Source organism: Pseudochaenichthys georgianus, chromosome 11 (genome assembly GCF_902827115.2).
Source record: "Pseudochaenichthys georgianus chromosome 11, fPseGeo1.2, whole genome shotgun sequence".
Taxonomy (NCBI): domain Eukaryota; kingdom Metazoa; phylum Chordata; class Actinopteri; order Perciformes; family Channichthyidae; genus Pseudochaenichthys; species Pseudochaenichthys georgianus.
In genome coordinates this window covers 24540133-24565649 of record NC_047513.1, presented here as the reverse complement: position 1 = coordinate 24565649, position 25517 = coordinate 24540133, and the positions used below count along the sequence as shown (strand labels likewise).

At 42.2% G+C, this 25517-nt stretch overlaps 2 protein-coding genes across 7 annotated transcripts in view; one reads left to right on the top strand and one right to left on the bottom strand.

Annotated features, from left to right (window-relative positions):
• LOC117454943 (growth factor receptor-bound protein 10-like) overlaps positions 1 to 6603 on the top strand; it is a 63578-nt gene extending 56975 nt beyond the window's left edge. For all 3 annotated transcript variants that reach the window (XM_034094240.1, XM_034094237.2, XM_034094238.2), the window contains one exon: positions 968 to 6603. In XM_034094240.1, the coding sequence (XP_033950131.1) occupies positions 968 to 1114 (147 nt within the window). In that variant the 3' untranslated portion in view covers positions 1115 to 6603. The remainder of the gene's footprint in view (positions 1 to 967) is intronic.
• Positions 6604 to 9532: 2929 nt separating this feature from the next.
• LOC117454747 (triple functional domain protein-like) overlaps positions 9533 to 25517 on the bottom strand; it is a 91373-nt gene continuing 75388 nt past the window's right edge. Inside the window, exons 43-63 of one of the 4 annotated variants that reach the window (XM_034093903.2) lie at positions 25366 to 25514; positions 25217 to 25283; positions 24330 to 24433; positions 24183 to 24252; positions 24007 to 24096; positions 23805 to 23897; positions 23207 to 23257; positions 23052 to 23129; positions 21765 to 21944; positions 21128 to 21308; positions 18206 to 18445; positions 17614 to 18116; positions 16151 to 16398; positions 15290 to 15413; positions 15171 to 15198; positions 14477 to 14639; positions 13806 to 13927; positions 13163 to 13241; positions 12856 to 13056; positions 12609 to 12747; positions 9533 to 12306 (exon numbers count right to left, since the gene is read on the bottom strand). In XM_034093903.2, the coding sequence (XP_033949794.1) occupies positions 11749 to 12306; positions 12609 to 12747; positions 12856 to 13056; positions 13163 to 13241; positions 13806 to 13927; positions 14477 to 14639; positions 15171 to 15198; positions 15290 to 15413; positions 16151 to 16398; positions 17614 to 18116; positions 18206 to 18445; positions 21128 to 21308; positions 21765 to 21944; positions 23052 to 23129; positions 23207 to 23257; positions 23805 to 23897; positions 24007 to 24096; positions 24183 to 24252; positions 24330 to 24433; positions 25217 to 25283; positions 25366 to 25514 (3468 nt within the window). In that variant the 3' untranslated portion in view covers positions 9533 to 11748. Of the gene's footprint in view, positions 12307 to 12608; positions 12748 to 12855; positions 13057 to 13162; positions 13242 to 13805; positions 13928 to 14476; positions 14640 to 15170; positions 15199 to 15289; positions 15414 to 16150; positions 16399 to 17613; positions 18117 to 18205; positions 18446 to 21127; positions 21309 to 21764; positions 21945 to 23051; positions 23130 to 23206; positions 23258 to 23804; positions 23898 to 24006; positions 24097 to 24182; positions 24253 to 24329; positions 24434 to 25216; positions 25284 to 25365; positions 25515 to 25517 lie in introns of those variants that run through there. The other 3 variants (XM_071204882.1, XM_071204881.1, XM_034093900.2) reach the window with 3 other exon arrangements.

Below are 25517 nucleotides of genomic sequence, written 5' to 3'. Positions count from 1 at the left end.
ACATATATGTTTTTATGATTTGGGGTGGATTGTCCCTTTTTAATATAAGACCACTACCAACCAATTCCCAAAGCATACCATGTTTTTTTATTTTATTTTTAAGAAAATTCTTCCCTCCCCCCGGGCAGCCATCTGTTTGAATTTATTGTGTTACAGTACAGATATGAAATTGAAATTCCTCAAAGGGCCAGTTCACCTAAATAACAACAGAGACATACTTTTTCACTTGAGGTGAGGAATCTACCTCCTGAATGTACGACCTGATAACTGCTAGATGAAAAAAACACAGGATCAATAAAACAAGAAGGGTTTATCCTCTGACGATCATGAACGTCTGTATACGATTTAAAGACTATCCATCCAATAGTTGTTGAGATTTATCACTCAAAGACAAATACTCATTGACCATACTTTTACTACTTTACTGGCATTTCAGTGACCTGTGCAATACTCACAGCACTTTTGCATTATTATTATGGCAATATATTACTGCATTACATACACTACTGTATCTTGAAATATACATATTTTAAAATGTTTAGTGTTATACAGTATATTGCAGAACATCTCCTCTATTTTGATTTTATTCTATAATGTATTAACTGTTTTCCTCCAGGGTAGTATGTGAACATCTTATCTTATACATATTTGTATTGTATTTTCTTTTAATTTATTTCATTTGATTTATTTTAATTTAATATGTGTTCATTTATTATTAAATTCAATTCAATGATATTAAATATTTTTATTTTTTCAATTGTATTATTCAATTTATTAATGTTATATTCTATAATGTAGCAACCATTACAAAATCCAATTTCCTCCAGGGATACAATATCCCCAGGAAATAATTGATGATGATTTTGAAGATAAAACAAAAGCATTTTCCAACTAATGTTCCTTCAGTAGCTCAAAGGGATGAAGTGTCTTATCTCCATGTAATGTTAACCGTTTCCTCCCCCCTCAGTGTGAGGAAGACGGTCAGGTGCTCTTCAGCCTCGACGACGGCGCCACAAAATTCACCGACTTGATCCACCTTGTGGAGTTTTACCAGCTGAACAGAGGGGTGCTGCCCTGCAAGCTTAAACACCCGTGCACCGCCGTGGCCTTGTGACACTCCTTAACCCCGACACCTCCACCCCCTTTTTTTTGCACTCCTCTCTCTAACCCTGAGATTCCGCTGCCCCCATCTGCCCCTTCCTCACCGACGAAGGTGAGGGGATAGAGAAGTCGAGTTTGAGGATGTGAACTCGCCGGGCATTGGAGGTTTTTCTGATTTCCCCCAATGCGGCAGCGCTTTCCTCCAGGCTTTCCGCTGTCTGGTCAAGCGTTGCAGATCGAGGACCCGGCAATCGGCCAACGCTGTCATGGAGACTCGACTGTTTTGTCATTGCTGTTGGAGAGAGACCATGTGATGTGAAAACACGAGACGGCGAAAGTCTGTTTGCAGGATGGCTGCGGGTCTCTAGGATGGACCCCTCCCTCACCCTTTAACCTCCCACATCCTCCAGGCCTGATAAGCTGTGTTGCCCGCCCCACCCTCAGTCCTTCGGGGGGGGCGGGGGGACTTCCTCATCAATCATCAGGGATGGACGGGGAACCTCTCTGGATCTTATCAAACTCAATCCAGGAGTTTCCTCTACCTTTGCAGTCCAGTCTGGATAAGCTGACACCCTGTCCCCCCTTCTAAAAACAGACTCGATGCAGCCTCTCTGCTGTCCCACAATCCCCTGGTGCAAACCACCCCTCCCCCCCCCCCATATCCTGCCCTCTCCTCCTCCACAGAAGCTCAGAGAAAAATTGGGCAGAAAAGTAGCTGAGATAAGCAGAGCAGTGGCGAGGGTTTGCTGAAAGGACAGAGGAATGTTTATCAGGAGAGGCTGCAACAAGCCTCTCTTGTAGAATTGATTACTTGATGTCATTTTAATGCTGTTTTTATTACTGTTGATTCAATGCAGAACTAGTTTTGCACTCCCGGGCGGACAGACGACAGCTGTCCTCTCTAGCTAAATGAGGCTGTCTGCTCTCCGTTCGTCCTCCTCCTCCTCCTCCTCCTCCTCCTCCTCCTCCTCCTCCTCCTCCTCCTCCTCCAAACCGTCCCCCCCTTCTGAAAAGCATGCTATGAATTTCCAGCAGTTCTGATTGGATTACAGTGGCGTGGGAGCAAAGTTAGGCTCAGCAGAGTTAGGGCTGATTATGCCGTGCCTTTCAGAAAAAGGTTTGGGGATATTTTGGATCTCCGTGTGGCAACAATAAAAAAAAAAACGAATGTGCGTCTCAGGACCATGAGGAAGAGGGGGAAGACTTTTAAATAGACTCCTGAAAAGTGTGTCCACCCCCAGGCTTCTACCATTTTTATTTTATTTTTTAATCTGAAGGGGTTAAATCTCTTGGTGAATTTGTCTTTGAATGTCATTGTTCTTCTCCTAAGTCTCTTCTGAGCTCACTGCTTGCACATTTTAATTATTGATTTGATATTGATGGTTGGAGCTGTCATGTTCGGATTCTGACCACTGTTCCCTCACTCCAGAAAAGACAAATCAACAAAAGCACTCCCACACCGTTTATCCTTTTTTATTTGTTTCTTTGTTTGTTTTAATATGGAATTGATCAAATGACTTGAAATGTGAACTCAGTAGATTGTGCGTCAACACACAGTGGAATGAGATTCACTCGCCTTAAGTGAAAATTGTGAGCCTTGTCTATAAAATCGAAGCTATATATTATAATGCACATACAGTAACATATTTCAGATTTCAAGAGGATGGAGTGGTAACAGGATAATGTAAAATGGCCAAGAGTTAGATGGAAAGATCGATACCACTCTCATGTCTGTACGCTGAATTTAAAGCTAGCAAAAAGCGGCTAGTTAGCTTAGCACAAAGACACAACAGCCAGGCTCTGTGTAAAGGAAACACACATCCAGCACATCTGAAGCCAGCTAAGCAACACGTTATGATATAGCAACATATCTCTGTCTGTCTGTATGTCTGTGGGTATGTATATCCACATATCTCGAGAACGATTTATCCAATCTGCTCCACATTGAGCTTTTTTGTATTTGGCCAAAAAGTGTCTCTCTCAGAAAATAATTGGCCCTAAATGCCAGGCCCATGTGTGCATCGATTTGTTTCGACCAACTCCGTTTTTTCATTATTTTAAACGGAACATTTCAGGATTTAATTTGTTTGAGTTCAATACTGTTAAGCTATAGCTTCCCCTCAAAGATAGCCTAAATTCCTTGGGTAGGGTTTATATTACAAAACATTTCATATCTTTTGAACAATCGCTAACCCAACCACATTTGGTGGAGATGTAGATATGATACCTGAGTGACCATGACTGACAAATGTGGCGTCATTTGACAAATAGATGGCGATGTAGCAGCATAATTGATCTATAATGGAAGGAATCTCTGTCTGTGTATGCATGCATGTCCCTTGCATATCTAAATAATCATTCATCCAATTGACTTCACACTTGGGGGGTGTTTTTATGAGGACCCAAGGGAGTGTAGTGCCAAGTCTGAAGTTGATTGGATGAGCGGTTCCCGAGAAAGATACTATCAGCCATACCAAGGTCCACTAGTCTTTGTGGTCTAACCCAGGGTCATCTGCTAGAGTATTTCTCTACATTGACTTCCTTCGCTAAGTAAACTAGCTGTTGGCTGTCAATAGCTTCAGATTTAAAGTGCTGACCACAATGCCTTTATTGGGATATCTTTGACCCTTTTTTTATATGTATGACCTGGGGTCCAGTCTCTCATGTGTGAAATAAACTGAACTAAAGACATGACATTGGTATCAATCTAATCTAAATCTTGTTAAAATAGCCAATAAGTTCTTCTCCCAAACTGTCTTCTCAAAAGTAAAAGTAAACTTGAAACAGATTCAGAAAACAGCAAGTGATGCAAACGTGCATTTCGCTGCCTATTTTCTGGTTTAATACTGCACTTACCTTATGTCTGCAGGTTATTGACAACATTTAACATCATGTTCACATATTTCCAGTATCTTCCACGGGAGATTGATAGCATCAGAGGTGAACATCAGGTTGTGGTGTCAGTCCCTCACAATCAGACAAAAGGATGTTTTTTTTTATTGCATAGCCATTTAAAACAAATGTAGAAGGATACAGTCATGATAGAGTTGGAAGAAGAACTTTTGCCACCAGCAGTAGCCTCAGTTAACCAGAATGCCTTGCAGCCATCGTACGAGTGTCAGCAAGGGCCCATACATATCATTACTTGATAATTCAACGGAAAACTAAATGGCACCTATTTGGATGATCAATAACCTTTTTAAAGTGAATACTCTCTAATAAAATATAGTAAACTGAACTATCTTGAGACTCTTGGAAGGACAAAAAAGCAATTTCACATTGTTGTCGAGCAAAATGTGATGGACATTCTTTTTCATCCATTCGTCATCCAAATTAACAAACCTATCAAAAAAGAAGCAATAATTGCAGCGTTACATAATTTAGCTAGCTAGCTAATGTGGCTAACGGCCAATATTTACGAATCAGCATGTTCAAGCCTATTTCTGGTGGTTGTTGCAAAGCATTCTGGGAGATTAAGTAAAAAGGATACAAGGTGGACATACAATTCAAAGTTGCTCATCAAATACTAGACTTATAATTAATCACAAACAAATCAATCTTAAAACGGTTATGTGTAGAATTGGAAAAATCGAACTTTGGCACCCCCTTGTGGTCACATGGAAAACACATTCTCAAAAGAAATTCAAACATTGTGGTTTCAACATGTCATCTGAGTGGATGTTTTCTATTTAAATATGTCCCTTTCTACCCTATGGGCATCCAAAAGACAACTCCATATCATAGGAAGAAAAAAACTGGAGTGGAGGCAAGAGAGGACATTTTTGAAGTTCTGTTGTCTTTCTGGCCCAATCCTACTGTCGTGTGACCAGCGAGTGAAAATACTGCAGGCTTGTGACCTACTGTAACAGCTACTTAGCCTCACCTGCACCTCCTCTTCCTCCTGTGTCAGACTCTCAGGGTTAGCACATGGCCAACTTAACCCTTTCGATTGGCTCACTGCCAGGACCAGTCGACCAATCGCGTGACTTGAATGACTCAGTAGCTCTGCGCTCCACCAATCAGGCCTTTTTAGTCAGCCAGGGCAGACTCTCCCCAGGGATTGGATAATGCTTGAACCCCTCCCTCCCCCCTTTCCCACCTGTGTCCAGCCTGTTAAGCTATGGTGAATATGTGTGAGTGTGTGTGGATATGTGTGTGTGGCTAGACTGTTATATTCACTATTCAGGATTCTTCTGGTTATTATTACTTGCCTTATTAGAGAGGAAGGTTGCTTGTCGGTTGGGTAAAGTCAAGCTAAACCGAGGATTAAAGGAGGCAGGAGCATTCCCAGTTTTTAAGTGTGAGGTTCATTTCCTGTCTGTTAGAGAGGGAGGAAACAACCGTCCGCCCTTCATTTTTTTAAATCACTGTGCTAGAATGCAATCCTATACACAAGCCCAAGTATATGAATATACCAGTATACAGTATGTTTTCTAAGTATGTGAAGCTATGGAAGACGTAGATCTAACACTGTACCTAGGTCACAGATCACTATGTATGGGGCGTTATGCTTTTGCTCATAACTCCGTGTAAAATGAAGAATGATTTATTTAGTCCTTACTTTCCATTATTTGTGTGTATATTGACATTACTGTGTTTTTTCTTTGGTTTGACACAAAACAAACTTTTATATAAATATAAAAAAAGAATATACCACAATGTATACAGTATTAAATTAAGCTGTTTCTGTTTTTAAGAGATCAAACTGGATTTTTGGCACGTGTCAAATTTCTGAACATCAGTGGTGTGTATAAGCTGACTGCCAGCATCCAATTCTGATGCCATTTTCTTTTAAAACCACGTGTTTTTCAAATGTTCCCGCTTTGTCTGTCTGTCCGCCAGATTCCACTCATTTAAGGAAAACACTCCTGTAAACACACACACACACATTGGTGTTTTTTCACCTGAGAGCACACACACCTAACGCCTAACCCTTCAGGATATTCTGAGCAGCTTTTATACACCTTTCCACACAATTAGTGCAATTATACGCTGTAGCTCAAGAGGATTGTGCATTTTACTATGTCCATCTACTCAGATTTTTAAGGTGCAAAACAAGACATATTTTTCCTTAACCAAGCCTATCCTTGCAGCAGGTGCCTCTTGTTTGTGAACGGCATCAAGTCCTTATTTGCCATCCGTCCACTCACTGCGTTCATTTACAGTAAGCTATAACTGTGAAGCCTACTGGAACAACATCCTAAATTCAGGTCACATACATCCAAAATGGTGACTCACAGTGCATGTTTTCTTTTATTATTTTTTTAGATTGAAGTCATCATAAGCTGAAGTCAAATAGACATTTCAGGGAACGAAAACAAAAAGAGCGAATGAACCGTGATCATTTTTTCAGAAAACCCCACTGTCTTTTGCTTCATTCTGTCTGTGCGGCTCCTGGATCTACATTGTATCCTGTTCAGGTATTTTTGTACAAATAAGGGACTGATATATTCTCTGTTATTGGAAATTAGAATAAAAGACAACATTGCTATAAACCAAAAATGTCTGGCCTGGTGATGTGTGTTTTCTTCCTGTCCCATACATTTAAAAATGAGTAAAAGCATCTTCCTGTTCAGACTTTAAGTGGGAGGTTTAGAGTACAGGAAGGCTCTCTTTTTTATATTTAAAAGTGTACATGTTGTTATCAATGCAACCTTGGAAAATATCATGAAAAGTCATCTTATCGTTCTTTTTTAATAATAGAAACATGTTATAGTATGTTGAAAATATCAAGGTAAAAGTAATAGTGTATAGCATGTCAGAAAATATGAAAAAAGTTAGTTTAGTTGAACAATTGTTTTAAAGAAAGTCATATTATTGTATGTCATAGTACAGAATGATGAGAAAAGATTTAAGTATAGTAAATCGAACATTTCTTTCAAAAACTCATATTATATAAATGGGTACCACTTTACAATAAGACTACCCTTATAAAGGATTCATAAAGGGTTTATAATTAGGTTGTAAACACTTTATTAATCATTAAGAACCATTTATAAACCCGTTATAACATAGTTTTCATACATCAACACAGGCGCACTATTTGGCAAGATGACTAAGCCTTATATTGGCTTCCTAGCTTACTTCGTCTTCTTCATCAGCCAACATCCTTGGTATCTGTTGTTCACAGTCTATGGTTGTTCACTGAGCTGCATCTCAAGTCGGTTATTTTCATTTCCTCGGTGTCACCGGAAGTTGATTTGTCTGCGCCATCTTGAGTAGCGTCCCATGGCGCTTATTTGCTTATTTCTGCCGGAGGACCGAGGAGCGATAATGGAGGAGCGATAACCGAGGAACCACCAGACCATCCTCCGATGAAATCCTCAGATACTCGCCCCGCCCCCTTACTGTGTATCGCTCACTGATTGGACGATACAGTGCATGCACTGATATGTTGCTTCTTGACATGAGAGCAGTTTCCCAGCGGAGTGAAGAAAATACATGAAACTCACGAGTCACTCCTGTTTATTCTGTGTTTTGTTTCAATTAATGTATCATTTAGTTACAAATATGTGATATATCTGAACAGATTTATTGGAAACATTTTCATGATCGCTTTTTTCGTTTTACATTTTCATTTATTGTCATTTCCATTCAGTCAGTATTTATTAGTACTATTTAAAATGTTAATTTGCTACATTTCCACACAAAGTCCAATGAATGTTAAACTAACTGGGTTTTGATAGATCTCTTTTTCTTCTCTCAATTATTGAATATCTATTGTGCACTATAATCAATATTAATCCAACTAATGTTCGTTTATGCATTTTAAGAATGGCGTTTATATTTTTGAGAAAGAGTTCTTATTTTTATTTAATGTATTTGGGTCTACACAGCAACAGATGATACAAATGTTTAGTAAATATGTACTAACAGAGGCGGGGGTGTTTGTGAAAACAACGGGGACAGAGCCAGGAGCTGGCTGTCAGACGAACAGCTGTGCGGCGTCATCACAAATGGACGTCGCTTCACGTGACGCTCCGGAGGAAAGGACGTCCCATTGCTCTTAAAACTAATTTCCCTGCAAAAGTTTTGTTTTGACAAAAGGCGGAGACTAGTGTTGAAACTAGTGGAGACACGATCAAGATGCTACCTTGTCCCTCTGATTAGACGGCATGTTAAGTCAGGAAGTAGCATCATTAGTGATGAGTGGAGTGCTCAGCAGGTGGTTTGTGAGCCTCCAGACTCGCAGACAGACCCAACATATAGAAAGAGCTTGGTCGACCGTCAAAGGACATGTCTGTAGACTGAGAAGAAACCGTACAGAGAGTTTGTTGGAGGAACACCTCAAGGTTCTTGAATGGTCATCTTGGCTTGGCTCTGCTCACCCTGATGGACTGCTAGGACGCTTGTTCAAGGATATACACAAAGTCTTTCCAGTCTGAGTACAATTATTTCTTACCAAGTCTTTCATTTATGTCTGAGAAACGCTTTTATGTTTAAATATGTGTATCAGTCATACTAAAAGTCATTACTTTGAGTCCTAATTTTCTTCATGTGTGAATAAAATGTTTTGCTTGGTTCTGTTGCATCTTACTTTGCATTTCATGTGAAAAATGTGTATTAGGTCAGTGTGAATGTTATAACTCATTCATAAATGGACCCTTTCAGTAGTTATACATGTTAGTGACTCATTAATAAATGGGAATGGGTTTTACAGTTTACAATAAGGCTCCCTTTTGGCAGTTATAAATGTTAGTGACTCATTCGTAAATGGTCATAAGAGATGCCAAGAAACATCCAGATGGAAGGGGGGGGGGGGGGGGGAATCAACTCAGTGACCAAAAGATACCAAGGATAATGGCTGATGAAGACGAGGTAAACTAGGTAGCCAATATCAGACTTAGCAGTACTACAGATACATGTGGGCTCACTATTTGGCAAGCAACCGGTCACAGTTGCCCTGTTCCTCTCATGTCTTATAAAAGCGTATTAATGATTTATAAAGTGTTCACAACCTAATTAATAAATGAATTACAAACTTCGTAAAACCCTTTATAAGGGTAGTCTTATTGTAAAGTGGTACCAATAAATGTATAGAGATAAGTGTAGAAAAAGTTGTTGTATAATCTGTCAAAGCAACAGGATAAGTCAGTGTAGCTTTTTGAAAAATATGAAACAAGTTTAAAGGTGTATTGTATGTCGAAAGAGTCATAGCTGGTTTTCACTAGTTTTTTCTGGGATTATACTATTTTATTTTTAGATAATGTTATTAAAATGCTTATTATTAAAAAAGGCTCATTATTTTCTATAAGACTGCAGTGCTGACTAGCATCCAGAAAGCTCAGATCCTCCTTCAGTCATGCAACATAGCTGTAACATGGCTGTTAAACATGGCTAACATCTTAACATGGTTAACAACATGGCTGTTAAAATAATAAAACACAAACATAAATAAACAAAACTTAAAGAAACAAAATGTCAAACAGGGTTCAAATATGTTCATTGTGTTTAATTTCCAAATAACTGATGGCAAAATGAGAATATTTACAAGAGGGAAAAAATATGTATGATCTGTACAAAGAAATAAACTTGCAAAGATAAAAAACATAAAAACAAATAGCAAACATGTAATTTATGAAACAAACATGACAAAAAATGACGAGACAATTAAAAAAACAAGCCTATTCGAGGTATCCAGTCCAAGTGTCCTTCTGAAATGGCCTGTGCACACCTTTAAAAATAAATAAAAAGGTAACAGCGGACTGTAATTTCTCTTCGTGGTCAGTTGAAAAATGTCATATTAGAAAATTGGTATAGTTAAGTGGTTATACCAATGCTATCTTGACTTTTAATTTCCCAAAAAACTATAAAAAAACATTTAATTGCTGTTTTAGGGTACTTTTTGTGAATTTATGGAAGGAATATTTTGGCAACAATCTGTATCTGTACATAAAGTCAGAACACCATTTAGTAAAATGATGAAAAATCTCCTATTTAAGTCTTAAAATAAAATGGCAATGCTAATTTTCTGTGACAAATAAATCTCTTTCTTAACTCCCCTGCCTTTTTCAGAACGGGCAAATCAAAGTGTTTAACTCGTGTAAACAATCATCTCACGTGGGCATCCGTTACCTGCGATAAAACATATTTCATTAAGTACTATAAAAGCTAGAGCGACTTTGGTGTACCAATACTACAGAGGCATACAGTAAAAAAAAGAAATATATTTTTGTTCGAACCGCAATGATTGCAAATGTGTGACCTCTAACACGGTCTGGAAGTCGTAACACAAAATAAACACAAACTACCAGCAGTGCTTGCAGTACCAAGTACATGCTTTTCTCTAGATTTATTACAGATACAACAGATGTCTTCATAAATAGTTGCATAAAATGTTAAAGCCGCAACATTGCACATGATAATCAAACATAACATACAATGAGTGCATTTACAGTAATTTCTCTTCCTCTGCCTCCACATTCACTCCCGTCTGATTCGCCGCCACTGAACGCCGTGAAAAGTCTCGCATCCCGCCCTCCGAGGGGGGGGGGACCCCGCTGTGAATGTGAGGGGAAAGAAGGCAGAGGGCTATGTATATACAAGGTAAGGCTTAAACATCTCATATCTGCGCAACACAAGTTTTGTTCTAGGAAAAGCAAACGATGGATGTCTGTTGTTCTCAGATCGGACAGTGCAGCATCGCGACATGATCATCACCGTATCTTAGATTTTAGGTACATTATATAAGCGCAGCCATCAAAAAGCTCTGACGTATAAATGTCTCAAACACCTCGGTTAGCGTCTCCGGGCGTCTACAGCGACTTTTTCTACAATGGATTCCTTTTCCTTGGAAATGTAGAGACAGTACTTTTCCTTTTTTATACATTGTTTCTATAAGAAAGGGCTGCTTCTCAAAAGTCTTTGAAATGCAGTTTAGTGTAAAAGAGCACAAACACACAATGTCTGTGTCCCCCTGGCAACAGGAGGGGGTGGGGCAGTTTGCTCTCCGCGTTGAGGCTCCTTCAATCGGCTCCTCGGTCAGCTCTAACTCTTCAAATGGAAAATAAATAACTTTTTTTGTTGGTTTTTTGTTCACTTTACTAGAAAATCTGTTTAGAGTTGAAAGCAGCAAGCAGCAGTAGACAAGGGCATCCGTTCATTTACGTGATTGGTGAGAACTTGGTTCTCGAGGACTCTGATTGGTTTAGACCTACAGGTCTAATTTGTGAAAGGACTACAGGACTTTAGCAACATTCTGTGAAAGAGGATCAGATCAGCATTCATTATTTCTAGCTTCTACACCATCAAGATGCTCCAATCCAGAGGAGCCTGCAGCCCCCAAAGGACAGCCCCTACAGGACAGAACATAGAGGACAGCCCCTAGAAGACAGCCCCTACAGGACAGAACATAGAGGACAGTCCCTAGAGGACAGCCCCTAGAGGACAGCACCTAGAGGACAGCACCTACAGGACAGCACCTAGAGGACAGCACCTACAGGACAGCACCTACAGGACAGCCCCTACAGGACAGCCCCTACAGGACAGCCCCTAGAGGACAGCCCCTACAGGACAGCCCCTAGAGGACAGCCCCTACAGGACAGCCCCTAGAGGACAGCCCCTACAGGACAGCCCCTACAGGACAGCCCCTACAGGACAGCCCCTACAGGACAGCCCCTACAGGACAGCAGGGACGAGGGTTGGACTTTAAACTCGAGGCTGCAGGCGGCTCTGGATGAAGCTCCCGACTCCCCCGATGGCCCGGGCGTCGGTCTGATTCTTCCTCCTGTCGATGAAGGAGATGAGGCGGGACGTGTCCAGGCAGCCCTCCGTCCTGGCCCGTTCGTCAGAGGGTTCGTCCTGTAGCCAGGGCTCCTGGAGGCAGAGCACGGCTGGAGGTCTCCGGGTCGGGTCGGTCCTCAGCAGCAGGCAGATGAAGTCCCGGGCCCCCTGGCTGACGCCCTGGAAGTAGTCCCTGGGGAAGCTGAAGTCCAGCCGGCAGATGTTCAGGCAGGTCTCCTCGGCGCTCTCGTCCAGGAAGGGGGAGGCGCCGCTCAGCAGTACGTAGGTCACCACGCCCAGGCTCCAAAGGTCGGAGGTCAGCGACACCGGATCTCCAAGGACCAACTCCGGGGAGGCAAACTCAGGGCTGCCCAGCAGGGGGTGGACGTAGAGGGCGCTGTTGAGCTGCACCGCGTCACCGAAGTCTGTGAGCTTCACCGCCGGCTGGCCGCTGGCGCTGTGGGACACCAGCAGGTTCTCAGGCTGGAACAGAGATGAGTCACATTAACACCTTCAGTCTGGTGACATTACATCAGCTTTATACAAAGAGACTTAGAGAGGACATACAACGCTCATTTTCATTCCATGTTTTAATGTTCAAAAAGCTCTTTATTTTTCTATTGAGAGGATGTTTTGCAGCTCCTCTCATTTGACATGTTTTAGCTTCATGGTACTCCTCTCTACTTTCTATAAACTGTGGACATGCAGAACGCTATCTACCGAGTACAGGTACCTGATACAACCTCACTTCAAACAATGGGAAGTATCCCTTTAAAAGGTCTTACTTTTATGTCCAGATGCACTATCCTGGAGTTGTGCAGGTACTGTAAAGCTTCTAAAATGTCCCTCAGGTAGCAGGCCACTTTCTCCTCCGTCAGATTCCCCCAGCTCACGATGTAGTCCAGCAGACGACCTTGGTCAGCCCTGGAAATAAAAAAACACAAAAGAAACAATCAGATGGAAGAAAGGCAAAGGTAGATCAAGGCTAATGAGCTACGTAGCTATTAGTTAAGGTCCAAATGTTGTGCTCACATTTCTAGGACGAGGGCGTAGCTGCTGGGGGTTTCATACGTGTCGATCAGGCCGACTATGTGGGGGTGCTGCAGCCTCTGGAGCAGGTTGAGTTCCTGCGTGACCCGGTCCCTCCTCATCAGCTTCTTGTTCACCTGTTTGACCGCCACCAGACGCTTGGAGCCCCGCTGGTCACACCGCTTCACGACAGAGAAACGACCCCTGGAGAGAAGAAGGAGGTTGGGTGGTTTACTTCAGGTTGTAGGCGTGAAATACAATTATACCAAGAAAACACTGAATGTTACTAAAATGAAGGTGAGTCTATTACCTGCCCAGTTCAACCACCTCAGTGTAGTGAGACTCAAAGTTGTCTTTCCAGCTCACTCTGATGCCGTCAGTGGACACTGCTGGAGACAGATAATCAGATTATGTCCACACTGATAATGAGCTCTGTGCATTCTGTATATGTGACCTGCTCTATCAGAATCAGCCATTTCGACTGATATACAGGACGCATTTGAGTTGAGATCCTTAGCTTTCCAATGACAACATCAATTATAATCCTTCAAAGCTGGCTGACAATATATTAGCCGTAGTTTCTTTAGCTGGGAGCGAGACTTAATATTATGGGGCACAGTCCCCCTTACCCCCCTTAGGACCGCCACTGGATTAGCTTTAATCAAGAGGTCTTTGTAAATCTATATCAGAGCTTGTTAGGAATCCATCCAAGGTATTGACTAGGCTTACTCATTTGTGATGTTTTTTTTTATCAAAGTGAGGAGACGGTGATTGCTGAACACTTTACGAGCTTCAAAAATGTATTTACCGTCTTGATATGGCGACAAAAGTGCAATATTGTTTATTATCCACCAAAACCCCCCAAAATATAATTTCATGATTCCCTCGGAGTATGCCGGTTCGACACCTGACAGATCTCGATAGAGCGAGTCACATGTAGTGTTTGTTCTTACCTAACACTCTGAGGCTAGCGGATGACGTGACGCTGCCCAGCTCGTTGGTGGCGACACACGTGTAAACGCCGTCATCCTCAGAGGAGACGCCGATTATCCGCAGCGTTGCTTCACCCGTATCACTGAAATAAACATCTCATTTCATTTCTTCTTCAAACACGAGTAACCACATATAAGTCGTTTTGCACAGTGATAAGCAATAAGGGACATTCACGGATTGGAGGACGAAATGCTAAAACATGCACCTGGTATGTTGAAAGTATACTTGTCTCTAGGTAGTCTAAAAATATTATTTTAAATATCAAATAGCTCTCAAACACCCCCTGAAATGTCATATTTCTCATGTCCCTTCTATTAGACCAACTTGCATGTCAAAAATAACATTTAAAATAGGCTTTAATCTATTATTTTGTTGTTATATGTCTCCTGTAATGGTCAAAGCAATGTATTCCATCATATTGCCACCGGGTAGCCTAAGCGTGCCAACACTGCAACTTACAATTTTTCTTTCTACATAGTTCCAAAAATGAAACGGTTTATTTTTCAAGTTTTGATGTTCTAAATTGTCCTCCAATTCTGGAATGACCCATAAACCTTAAAGACAATCAGTCCGATGGAGTTTTAGCAACAATGCCTCCCAGATATGAAGTTGTTGTGAAATGTCCCCTCACCTGTAGGCAGAGCTGAAGTGTCCGTTGTTGCTGAGGTTGCTCTGGTCGGGGCCCTTCCAGGTGACGGTGGGCCGGGGCCGACCGCAGACCTTACACCTGAGGGTGACGCTCTCTGCGTCGTCACACGTCACGTCACTCAGAGGCACAAGGAACTCTGGGGGAACTGGAGGAGCAGAATAAGAGTCAGAGGTTAAATACGGGATCTTCAAACGGAAAGGCAGCTAAACAGTGCTGTATAGTTTAGTTTCTCCCTTTCGACAATCATTAACAATTTGCACAACAGCAACCTTGCACATCTTTATATACTATCTATGTATACATGTTCCTTCTACTGTAGTAAGGGCCTATATTTCTGTTGTTGCAGTATTTTGTTTTTTATAGCACATCTTAAAAGGTAGGGTAGGTAAGAATGGAGAAACCAGCGAGTACGCTAGAATTTGAAAGTACACAACCGCAAAAAATCTGGCCCTTCCTTCAGACTTCCTCACAGAGCCCCTCCTCCAACACACACGAACGCGCACATGACCAATGAGGGCACGAGATAAGTTTGTGCACAGATGGAAGGCTGACAGGCAGGTAGGCCATCCAGTTATTTTAGCCGGGCCGGCTCAGATGATTGCTCCATTCATCCATGAATTGGTTTTATCATAATTGTTTTGTCATATTTTAACAAACCATACAATGACACACTTACCATCATAGATGTAGTTTGGATTTAGAAGCTGAAAAGAAATAAAAGAGTACATGTTAGAACCATAGGAGCGTAAGCATGACTTGAGACTTAACATTTCTTAGATGTACAGATGAACTCACCTTTACAGAAACTTTATTGGACTTCCTGTAACCGTTTTCCAGCTTGGGGTCTTTCTTCGCCTCCTTATCCTTCTTCTCTGATTTTTTCCGCATGCGCAAGGTGTGCCAGGACGAAGACTTCCTGCTGGCACATCAAGATGAAGCGGGTTAGAAAATCAAACCAAGCAGCAAGTGGGGTACTAAAACATCTATATTGATTTATTAGAATGACTATTATTGCAGGTATTTGCATTACAAATGATCTGTTTGTCACTTGATGCATTCATCCTGCCGATTTTGTTATTTTCTTTATCTACTTATTATGCGAATAAAACCAAATAAAGGAAACCGAGGGAAAAAGACTTGTGATAATAAGTACCGAATCATCAAATTGTCAATATGAATGAACTATTTTAGATAGATAAATGCAGATATAGATAGTTTACTTATCCACATGTGGGGAAAGCTGCCGACCTCAACTAAACATGGAGAAGCAGCGTTCAGTTATCATGCTCCAAATATCTGGAACAAACTACCTGAAACCTGCTGGTCCGCTGCAAATCTTACTACTTTCACATCCAGGCTGAAGACTTTTCTTTTTGCCGCCGCTTTTAATTGAACTATTCATATCTTAAACTGCACTGTAACTTTTATTCATGTATTTTTTCTTTTAATGTTTCATTTATTTTCTTTTCTTTTTAATGACTGATTTTAAATGCCATTTTCTTAATGTCTTTCATTTTTGTAAAGCACTTTGAATTGCCTTGTGTTGAAGGGTGCTATATAAATAAACTTGCCTTGCCTCATTTGACCTAATTATTCCTCAACATCTGAGCAGAGCAGTAAATATAATGCATCCTCCTATGATTTAAGAGCTCTTACTTCATGGATCCCTCGGGGCAGTCGGGCACGATGGCCGAGGTGTGTCCCAGCACGAAGCCGGGGATCCAGCCCTCGGCGGCGGGGCCCTGCTCCGTGGCCGCCCTGAACACCAGGAACATGTTCTGCTGGTTGCTGGCCAGGATCTGGACCACCTCGCCCTGACAGACGCTGATCTCATCCTCCTTCACAGCCATGTAGTCCTGGGTCACCAACATGGTGGATACGCTACTGCTGCTGCTGCTTTCACTCTGGGAGGAAACATGACATGGGAAAAACTGTGATTAGGGATTCACTTTGTAGTCTGTCTGCCAGATCATAGAGTCATAATGTGAACACGGAAATGTTGAGAATCCTAAAGATTTATGTTAGAAATGTAGAGTACGGGTCCTTAGCACATAGAAACTGCCGGATGCTAACATGCGCATGTTGGGCATTTTGAACAATTAGCATTAGCTGCGTTATCTAGCATTATAGCTTATTTTGACAATAGTTACAAAACGGCTTGGCCAAGTTGGACAATTTCTGAGTGGTTTTCGGGGTTATTGAGGATGCTGAATCAATTTCTGCCACTTTCAGGATCCAAAATGGAAGCTTTAACCAAAAAGTGGCCATATGTGTACTCTGTGGGCTGATTTTGATGAATTTTCACTCGATTTATTTTTGAAGTTTTAGGGTGGATTGGAGAGATTGTTTTTCTATTTAATAAATAGTGTCTACAATAGAGATAATACTTTACATCTTGTGCTCTCACGTTTCTAACATAAAACTTTGGGGTACTCAACATTTCCGTGTTCACAGTGCTGGCAACTAGACTATGATGCCAAACAAATCTAAAGCTAGTACATTCAGTGAATAAAAGTGAGAGAAAAGGTCAAATCAGGAAGTAGATGTTTGATTAATGTCCACTTGATTTAGTCTTCAGAAAGGATTAGAGTGAAGTGAAAGACAAACAAACAGCAAGTTATTATTTTCTTGAAAAAACAAACAAAGATCTACGTGAAGAAAGGCAGGAATAAGATTAGGATTTTTCATTTCACTCGTCTTTGCTCTGCAGCTCCGGGCAAAGACGAGAAGAAGAGCGTTAGGCTGAATGAGAGGATCTCTGTCCAGTGCGTTTGTAGGAACACCACAAATGTCGGAGGTTAGTTGAAGGAAAAGTACATTTCAGAAACACACCATGAAGACAGCAGCAGGTGGAGGTCGGCCAAGAGGAAGTCAGGTGTTAGTAGAAGCTTTGTTAAGAGTTTAGAAATCTAGAGACAGCCTGGAAAAGGAATCACTGAAGAGCTGATTGAGCTCCACTAGAGAAGGGTTTGAACCCAGAAACTAGAGAAAGAGAGGATGATGCTGAGGAGCAGGCTGTCAGAGATTAGTAGCACTGCTGCAGCGAACAGGAGACAGACAGGCGGACCAGCCTCCCTCTGGGGGGGAGGGGGGGGGGGGTTAGTTGGTGCCGCTCTTACCCCGTTGCTCTGGGTGGACTGGATGGACTGCTCGCTGGCCGACGAGCACGTGCTCATGCGGTCGGCCTCCTTGCTGTGCGTGGAGTGTCTGTGGCTCCCAGATCCAGAGCCGGTCTGGACCTGGGAGGAGTTCTGCCGGACCGGACTCTCCCCCGCCTCCCCCGGGAAGGTGAAGGAGCCAGGCCGGCTGGCTGGGGAGCCCGGCATGGAGCTCCAGAACCCAGATCCGGTTTTGAGGCCTGGGCTGGGAGGGGGAGGAGGGAGGCCGTCCTTACCGAAGGCAGGAGTGGCCAGAGGGGGGGCCAAGGGGGACACGGCTCCTGGCCGCGTTTTGGAAGTGGGTGTGGAGGGCAGGGGCCCAACGGTGGCGCGGGGAACAGAGGCTACAGCACTGGCAGGAGGGGGGGTCAGTGCTGGGTCCTCAGGGGTCTGGAGGGGGCGCTTTCCCTGGGGGCTTCCCCCAGTAGGGAGGGCGGGAGGAGGGGCGGGACTTGGGGACGAACCTGAATCATAAGTGAGCAGAACTCACACCTCAGTCAAATCCTTAATTGTGCGACACCAAAGAAATGTAAAAAGTGAGGACGGTTCGTACCTGACATCTTGTTGGGGCCGTCGGGGTCGGGGGGGTGGCGGAGGGGCTGGGGCAGGCGGGAGGGCTGCGGGATCCTGGAGGGCCGGCGAGAGCTACCCTGGGGCCCTGAAGGGATGGAGGGCTGGGGGCTTTCACTTCCGACTGCAGGGGCCGCACTGCTGCCTCCCCCCGGAGCCCCAACACACGGCCCCCCGCTGGCCCCCACATGGTTCCTCTGATAATCTATTGGTGAGGTCAGAGCTGCGATAAGATACAAAGGAAACCACCATGTAACACACAGTCCCTTCAATACAACATGACCTGTGTTATGCTATGTTGTGTGTGTGTGTGTGTGTGTGTGTGTGTGTGTGTGTGTGTGTGTGTGTGTGTCAGAGATGGGGACTCGAGTCTGCGACTCGGACTCGAGTCGCGCTTAAGTCGCACACACAGAGACTTGAGACTTGACTTGGACTCGTGACCAAAAGACTTCAGACTCGACTTGGACTCGTGTGTTGGGACTCGTGAACAATCATTGTGTTTTCTATTTTTGGCGTATTAAAGGTGGGGTAGGTACATTTGAGAGAAACCGGCTCGAGATCGCTAGAATTTGAAAATACACAACCGGAGATAATCTGCTAGAGGCTGCTACTTCCTTATAGAGCCCACCTCCTCCAACACACACGAACGCGCACATGACCAATGAGGGCACGAGATAAGTTTGTGCCCAGATGGAAGGCTGACAGGCAGGTAGGCCATCCAGTTATTTTAGCTGGGCTCATTACACGCAGACGTGCGCGCCTCTGTTACTACCTCGTAGTAACACAATGGCGACCGGCGGCATACCTGCGGCTGTACCGCTTGTAATTAGGTTCAACTACAAACACTTCGAACAAAACGCCGGCGGCACCAACAAAAGGAGCGCACACTGCAAAGTCTGCAATATCAAAATCAAGGATGCTGGCGCAACAACGTCGGATTTCATCAGGCACTTGAAAACTCACCCGGAGAGGTCAGTCACATTAACGCATGGACGGTTAGCAAACATGTTTAGCTCAGCATCAGCTGTGTAATGCTAACTTAGCTTGCTACTAGCTTTGTAACTGAATATTTGAAAAGATGAGTGAATGTTTGCTTGTCACACTTGTTTGAGTTGAGTGGCGTTGACATCCAACTCTTGACATGACATAAAAAAGGTCGGTAACGTTAATCATTACGTTCCGCTGCCACCATCTACTGGCTAACGTTAAACGTAGAAAATACATAGTTACATACATAAATACATCTGTCTGTTTATAGGCAGGTTACAGGTTTATTGTTGACCACGTAGCGTTAATGTTACAGGTTTATCAGGTTACCATGACACTGGCTTTGAGTGAGAGGATAGAGGAATATGTTTATTAATAGTAGACTTCAAAGATGTCATTAGAGACCCAGTGTATAATAACACAGTAAATGCTTTGAATTTCTTAGATATAGCTGTGCAGTATTCTTAACAGACTGGATAGCAGCAGACAATAGAAGGCTTATTACAACCAGAAGAGACATGAGACTTTTATTTTTTTAGAGACTTGAGACTTGACTTGGACTCGTGACCAAAGACTTGAGACTTGACTTGGACTTGCAAAAAAAGACTTGTGAACACCTCTGGTGTGTGTGTGTGTGTGTGTGTGTGTGTGTGTGTGTGTGTGTGTGTGTGTGTGTGTGTGTGTGTGTGTATATAAAATGAATAGGATTTCAGAGAAAACCTAACCAACTGAAACTTAGGGGCTTGCTCTGTATTTTTAAAAATATAAAGACGACGATAAAAAAGCTCCACTCTCTCAATGCTCAAAAAAAAAGTAAACGAGCAGCAGTGTTTTGCATAAAAGGTAGCCACTATTTCTTTTTTTTAGATAATGTTTTATGCTTGAGGGAGTTTTCTATCTGTTGGTGTCCCAGGAGTATGTTTGTGCAACAGACGGGGGTCCTTGAACACACCATCACTATGCTCCTGTATATCCGAAAGCTCCAGGCTATCTGTGGGCTGCTTTCCCTTACAGTGTGTGTGTGTGTGTGTGTGTGTGTGTGTGTGTGTGTGTGTGTGTGTGTGTGTGTGTGTGTGTGTGTGTGTGTGTGTGTGTGTGTGTGTGTGTGTGTGTATATATATATATGTATCAGGGTTTCCGTTAGCCGGTAATTACCGGTTTTTAGCTGGTAAAATTTATAAAAAACCGGTAAATTCAAAACCTGACGGTCAAGATGTCTGGTAATAATTAGGGAGGCTCCGATCGATCTGCCGCCGGTCATTATCGGCCGATATTCACTCTTAATAGTTTGATCGGTGCTCTCTATAAAGGCCGATCAGGAGAGCTGGATCTGATCGATATGGACATGAACGCGAGTGAAGTGTAACCGGAGCGAGAGAGAGATCAGATCAGCTGCTGAGTCTGACCGAGACACGCAGCTCTGCAGAATCACCTGAAGCCCCGCCCTCTGTTTAGTGCGCTGCAGGAGCTGCATGAGAAACTGACGTGCTGTCAGGAGAGAGGGGAAAAGAGAGGATCCGTTTCTCCCGTGTTATTATTCAAAGTTGATGTAAACTTCTGAATAATGTACGTTATCTACTACAAGTAGTTTGTTTGAATGTAATAATTATGTTGTTTGTTGTTTGTGGAATCATTTATTGAAAAATGTATCTGAATTTTTTTCGATCTGTTACGATTATAAACTGAAGCAATATAAAAATTAACCCCCGTGAACTGAGTTTTAAACATCAGCATATCTGCTCATAGTCCGGTAATTACCTGCTAACGGAAACTCTGCTACACAACTATTATTATTATTATTGAAATATGACCGGTAAGTTTCAAATTTGTCCGGTAAAATAAAATCTGCCCGGACATTTGACCGTCGAGAAAAAATCCTAGCGGAAACCCTGATATGTATGTGTGTGTGTCAGCCTACCGTTGAGGAAGTTGCGTTGGCTCTCGAGTATCTGGCCGATCTGAAGGGTCCACACCTCGCGCACCCCTGGGTGGGCGGAGTGAAGCACGAAGGACTCCAGGGGGGCGTTGGTGGAGCGCGACGTGAGGATGAGGGTACAGAGATCAGTGTCCAAGCTCTCCTCCAAACCCAGACAGTTCACCTGCAGGGGGGGGTCACCGTTATATATACTGTATGTGGCCCAGGCAATTTTAAGTTCTTAATGAGCTGGAGAATTAATGAGCTTGAGAATTTACCAATGGCATTCGTTTCTTTATCAACCAGTGTTTGAACTTGAATATCCTTGACAGAATATTCCCTTTACTAAATAAACTACATTTTTCTTAGTATACATTTAAGTTCACTCATATCATTGTCAGGATATTTAACAATGTTATATCTATGTTATATATATACATATATATATATCCTCATATCGTGTAGCCCCAGTATCTAAATGTGACTCCATCAAGTTTCTTTTTATGATTCACAGGCTAGTTTCTCCACCAGAGGGAGCTATAAACCCTTTCAACTCATAGATCCTTAATTCTAACATCCTTCCTCCTGACAACACACAGTACTAGTAGACATGTTTGCTCCTCATATGCATGTCTGTTACCTTGATGCTGTTCTTGTAGAGGAAGCCTGGTAAGGAGAAACCCTTCTTCTTGTCGAGGGGCTCACTGAAGATGACCACCTGCTCAAAGAGGAAGATTCTCCTCTCCTTCATCCGACCCTCGGTGTCGGACACCATGAACGTGTCCTGCAGCAAGAGGCGACCCTGAGCCACGATCTTCCCCTGGAGACGAAACAAGATGGAAAGATCAGGTAAAGAAACCAAGAGAACGATACCGACAATCGAGTTAAAATTGTTGTTACTAAGCAGTGGCGGTTCTAGAACATTTTACATGGGGTGGCAAGAGGTCATGCCAGGGTGGCATGGGTGGGCGGACAGTACGTGGTATTTTATACTGTATATAACCTATTTATTGTTAATTCATGCCCTAACACAAGTGTTCTTAATGCACAAGAGAAACAAGGTGTTCAGACAAACAATCGGGTGCCCTTTGAGTCCCCCAACCTTACTTCAACAATTTTAAATGAAAGGAAACTACAAAATGTATTTTAAAGGAATGAGTTTAATGGAACAGGTTGTTTTGCATTACAATGTAAAACTAAATATATATATATATATATATTTTGTTTTAAAAAAATGGGTTGTCTTAGTAGTAGACAGACATATTTGCATGTCCTCACTAAGCATTATTTATTACATATTAATTTAATATTAAACAAATCAAAATGGCCACTCATCCCAAAAAGTTGCTGCTAATATAATCATATGCTTGTCAACTTTAACTGCTCAAAAAGAAAATCGGAAAAAATACTTGAATTATCTATGAAATTGCAATATTGACACGTCCCTCAGTTTGTTTCAACCCCGTCAGGCCATACCATTTACCCTCCTATTAAAAATAATGGATCAGTCCATGTGTGATCTGCATTGAGGGAATTACATCACAAAAGTCTTCTGAAGAAAATATGGCAAAGAAAGGCAAGTGTCAGTTTCTTCTCTTACCTATATTTCAGTTTTTGTATTGCCAGATTAAGATTGACAAGATCAACATTTCAACTCCGTTATATGCATTAATAATAGTAAATAATTGTTTATTACAAAATAAACAATAGTTTTGCAAAATATTACAATTTTGTAATGTCCTTGACTTGCATGTGGTGCCATATCTTAGCTGTAGGTGTGTTTCTACAAGTACAGTTTTAGGGAAACAAAAGTTAGGGGGGCAGCTGGGGGGGCAAGGCTCTACAGTGGGGGGGGGCAGCTGCCCCCCGTAGATCCGCCCCTGTTACTAAGGTACAGAAGAACGTGTTTTTGATGGTCATTACTTACATCGTATCCCTGAAGGCGGCCAACATTCATCATGTCATTACATCTTTTTGGCACGATGCACATGACCTCCACTGCTTTCTGTAAAGGTCACAAGGGACTTCAGAACATGTTTGGTTTGATTTGAGTGATTTAGAAGAACAGTGTGATGCTCTTACCTCTAACTCCATGGACTCCAGCCCAGCCTTTTTAGAGTGTTTCAAGAAATCCTAAAAAAATAAATAAATAGTGTGAGTAATATAATGCATACTGAAGGGCAAATGTTTTAGTTTTAGGCCGAGATGTACATTTAAAGACAGCAGGTGACAGGGACATACTGTATTATATAAGTGCCCGTTAGGATTACAAGTAGAGATAAAACAACAGCAATTATTTTTTTACTATTCAGATTTTTTTTAAAGTCTGACCTGCTGATTTTCTTTCTAAAAAATAGAATTCACAGCACACACAAACATGTCGGTAGCTTTTCTGTCATCAAAATGCAAATTAAGTTCTAGGTTCATAATAAAATAATGACTTTAACAATGTCCTCATTTCAAAAGTGCATCAAGTAGGACCTTCTTTTACTCTTACTCAAACAAATACAAATTAAAATGCTCGAGGTTTAGTACTTTAAATTGAGTATTCATTGCAGTATATCCAACTTTGACACGTTATAGTTTCCCAGGAAAGAAACAGGTACAACTTAAAACCAAACACTTTAAATGTATTTAAAAGGCAGCTCTGGCGCCCCCTGCTGTATTGTAACACACAGACCTTGAGCAGCAGCTGGTACTTCATGATCCTCTGGACGGGCTTAATGAGCAGGTCTGTGATCTGCAGCCGCTGGCCCAGCCGCTGCTTCAGGTCCTGCAGGGTCAAAGGTCAGAGGTTACTTCAGAGACTGATGACTACAGGCAGGTTTGTAGCATCTGATGTGTCTCCAAGTAAAAAACAGTGCCAAAATATAGGCTCATACCTCAAAATAGGTGTCGATGTACTCTGAGACGATGTGCTCCGACTTGGGCTTGTTCTGACAGTACACTACGTACATGTTCAGTCTCCGTTCCTTGGTACGAAAAGCACAATACACGATTAAATGTGTACAAGCATGTAAAACATAAAGACACATTCTGAAATTGACTGCAGACGAACCTGTTTGAGAAAGAGCGGTCCCAGCCTGTCGGGGTCCTCCAGACATTTCTCCAACTCCCCGAGAAAGAAGCTAAACACATCAGAGAGAGGAGAGTTAGCTATAACATCTGAACAGGGAAAGTATTCTCCACATGTGTGTGTACGTACTCTTTGTGCCAGTCGTAGATCTGGTAGATGTTGCCAAACACGATTTTGTCTTTTCCCTTCATATCATCAGGGACACCCTCCTCCTTCATCCGAGTCATGTAGCCCTTCAGATGGAAACACAGTCACACATTAATAACAACGCGTCCCCCCAAACATACCACTTATGGATAACTGCGCTGATCAAGTGAGGGGATCCCGGCTTCCACCAATTTGCAGTGTGATTGGGGACAGTGGCTTACACTTTCACACATGGGTCTCCACACAGCCCCTTTCTTTCTTTTCCAAAATGTATTTCAATTCATGTATTTTTTTCTCCCATTTATATTCGCATATCTTTTGTGTTTGTTTTCTTTCTCTTTATGGATTGTGTAAATACAGCTAAATTGCATGTTATGTATTCATGTTATTATAAAAAAAGGGATTAGGGCTAAAAATGTATAAATGTCCATATGTAATTTGTTTTGGTTAAATTCTTGTTTCTTTCTGGACTGTGTAGATAACAGCTGACTTTCCTAAATATATTTGTATTTATTTTTTAAGAAGAAAGTCCAAATGTATTTATTCAGTTATTTATTTCCCTTTATTTTCTCATTTGTCTTTCATGTTTTATTTTGTCTGCATGGACTGTGTTGATGCAGATGAACGGAATGAAAAATAGTAGACACAAATGTGTATTTGTTTGTATAATGAAGCTGACACTGAAATTAAAAACAAGTTAAAACAAACAGCGTGTCTGTAAAGGACAGGAAATGTATTGTACTTCCTCCATTGACCAAAAGCTAGTCTAAAATATAGGCTGTGCCACATACAGGAAAAAACTATTAAAAACACACTTTTATATTTCAGACAGTTAGTGATGTAAAAGCAGTGTTAAAGCGTCGCCTCACCTCCACCACCAGGCCCAGGTCTCTGACATAATCCCTCTCCGTCTCCACCAACTCCAGCAGGATGTAACTACAGCGAAGAAAAGAACAGACATCTTAGATAAGATTCAAGAAATCAGCGTCTGTGATATAGCGACATGAAACAGACGTACTGTCTTTTCTTGAGCACGCTGTTCCTGCGTTCGTCCACCTCGTCCATGGGGGAGGAGGAGGAGAGGAGGGAGTTGTCAGAGGGGTTGAAGGAGGGAGAGCTGCTGTCTCCCTGCTCCACTGACAGAGAGCTGGGTCTGTCCTCCAGAGCCTG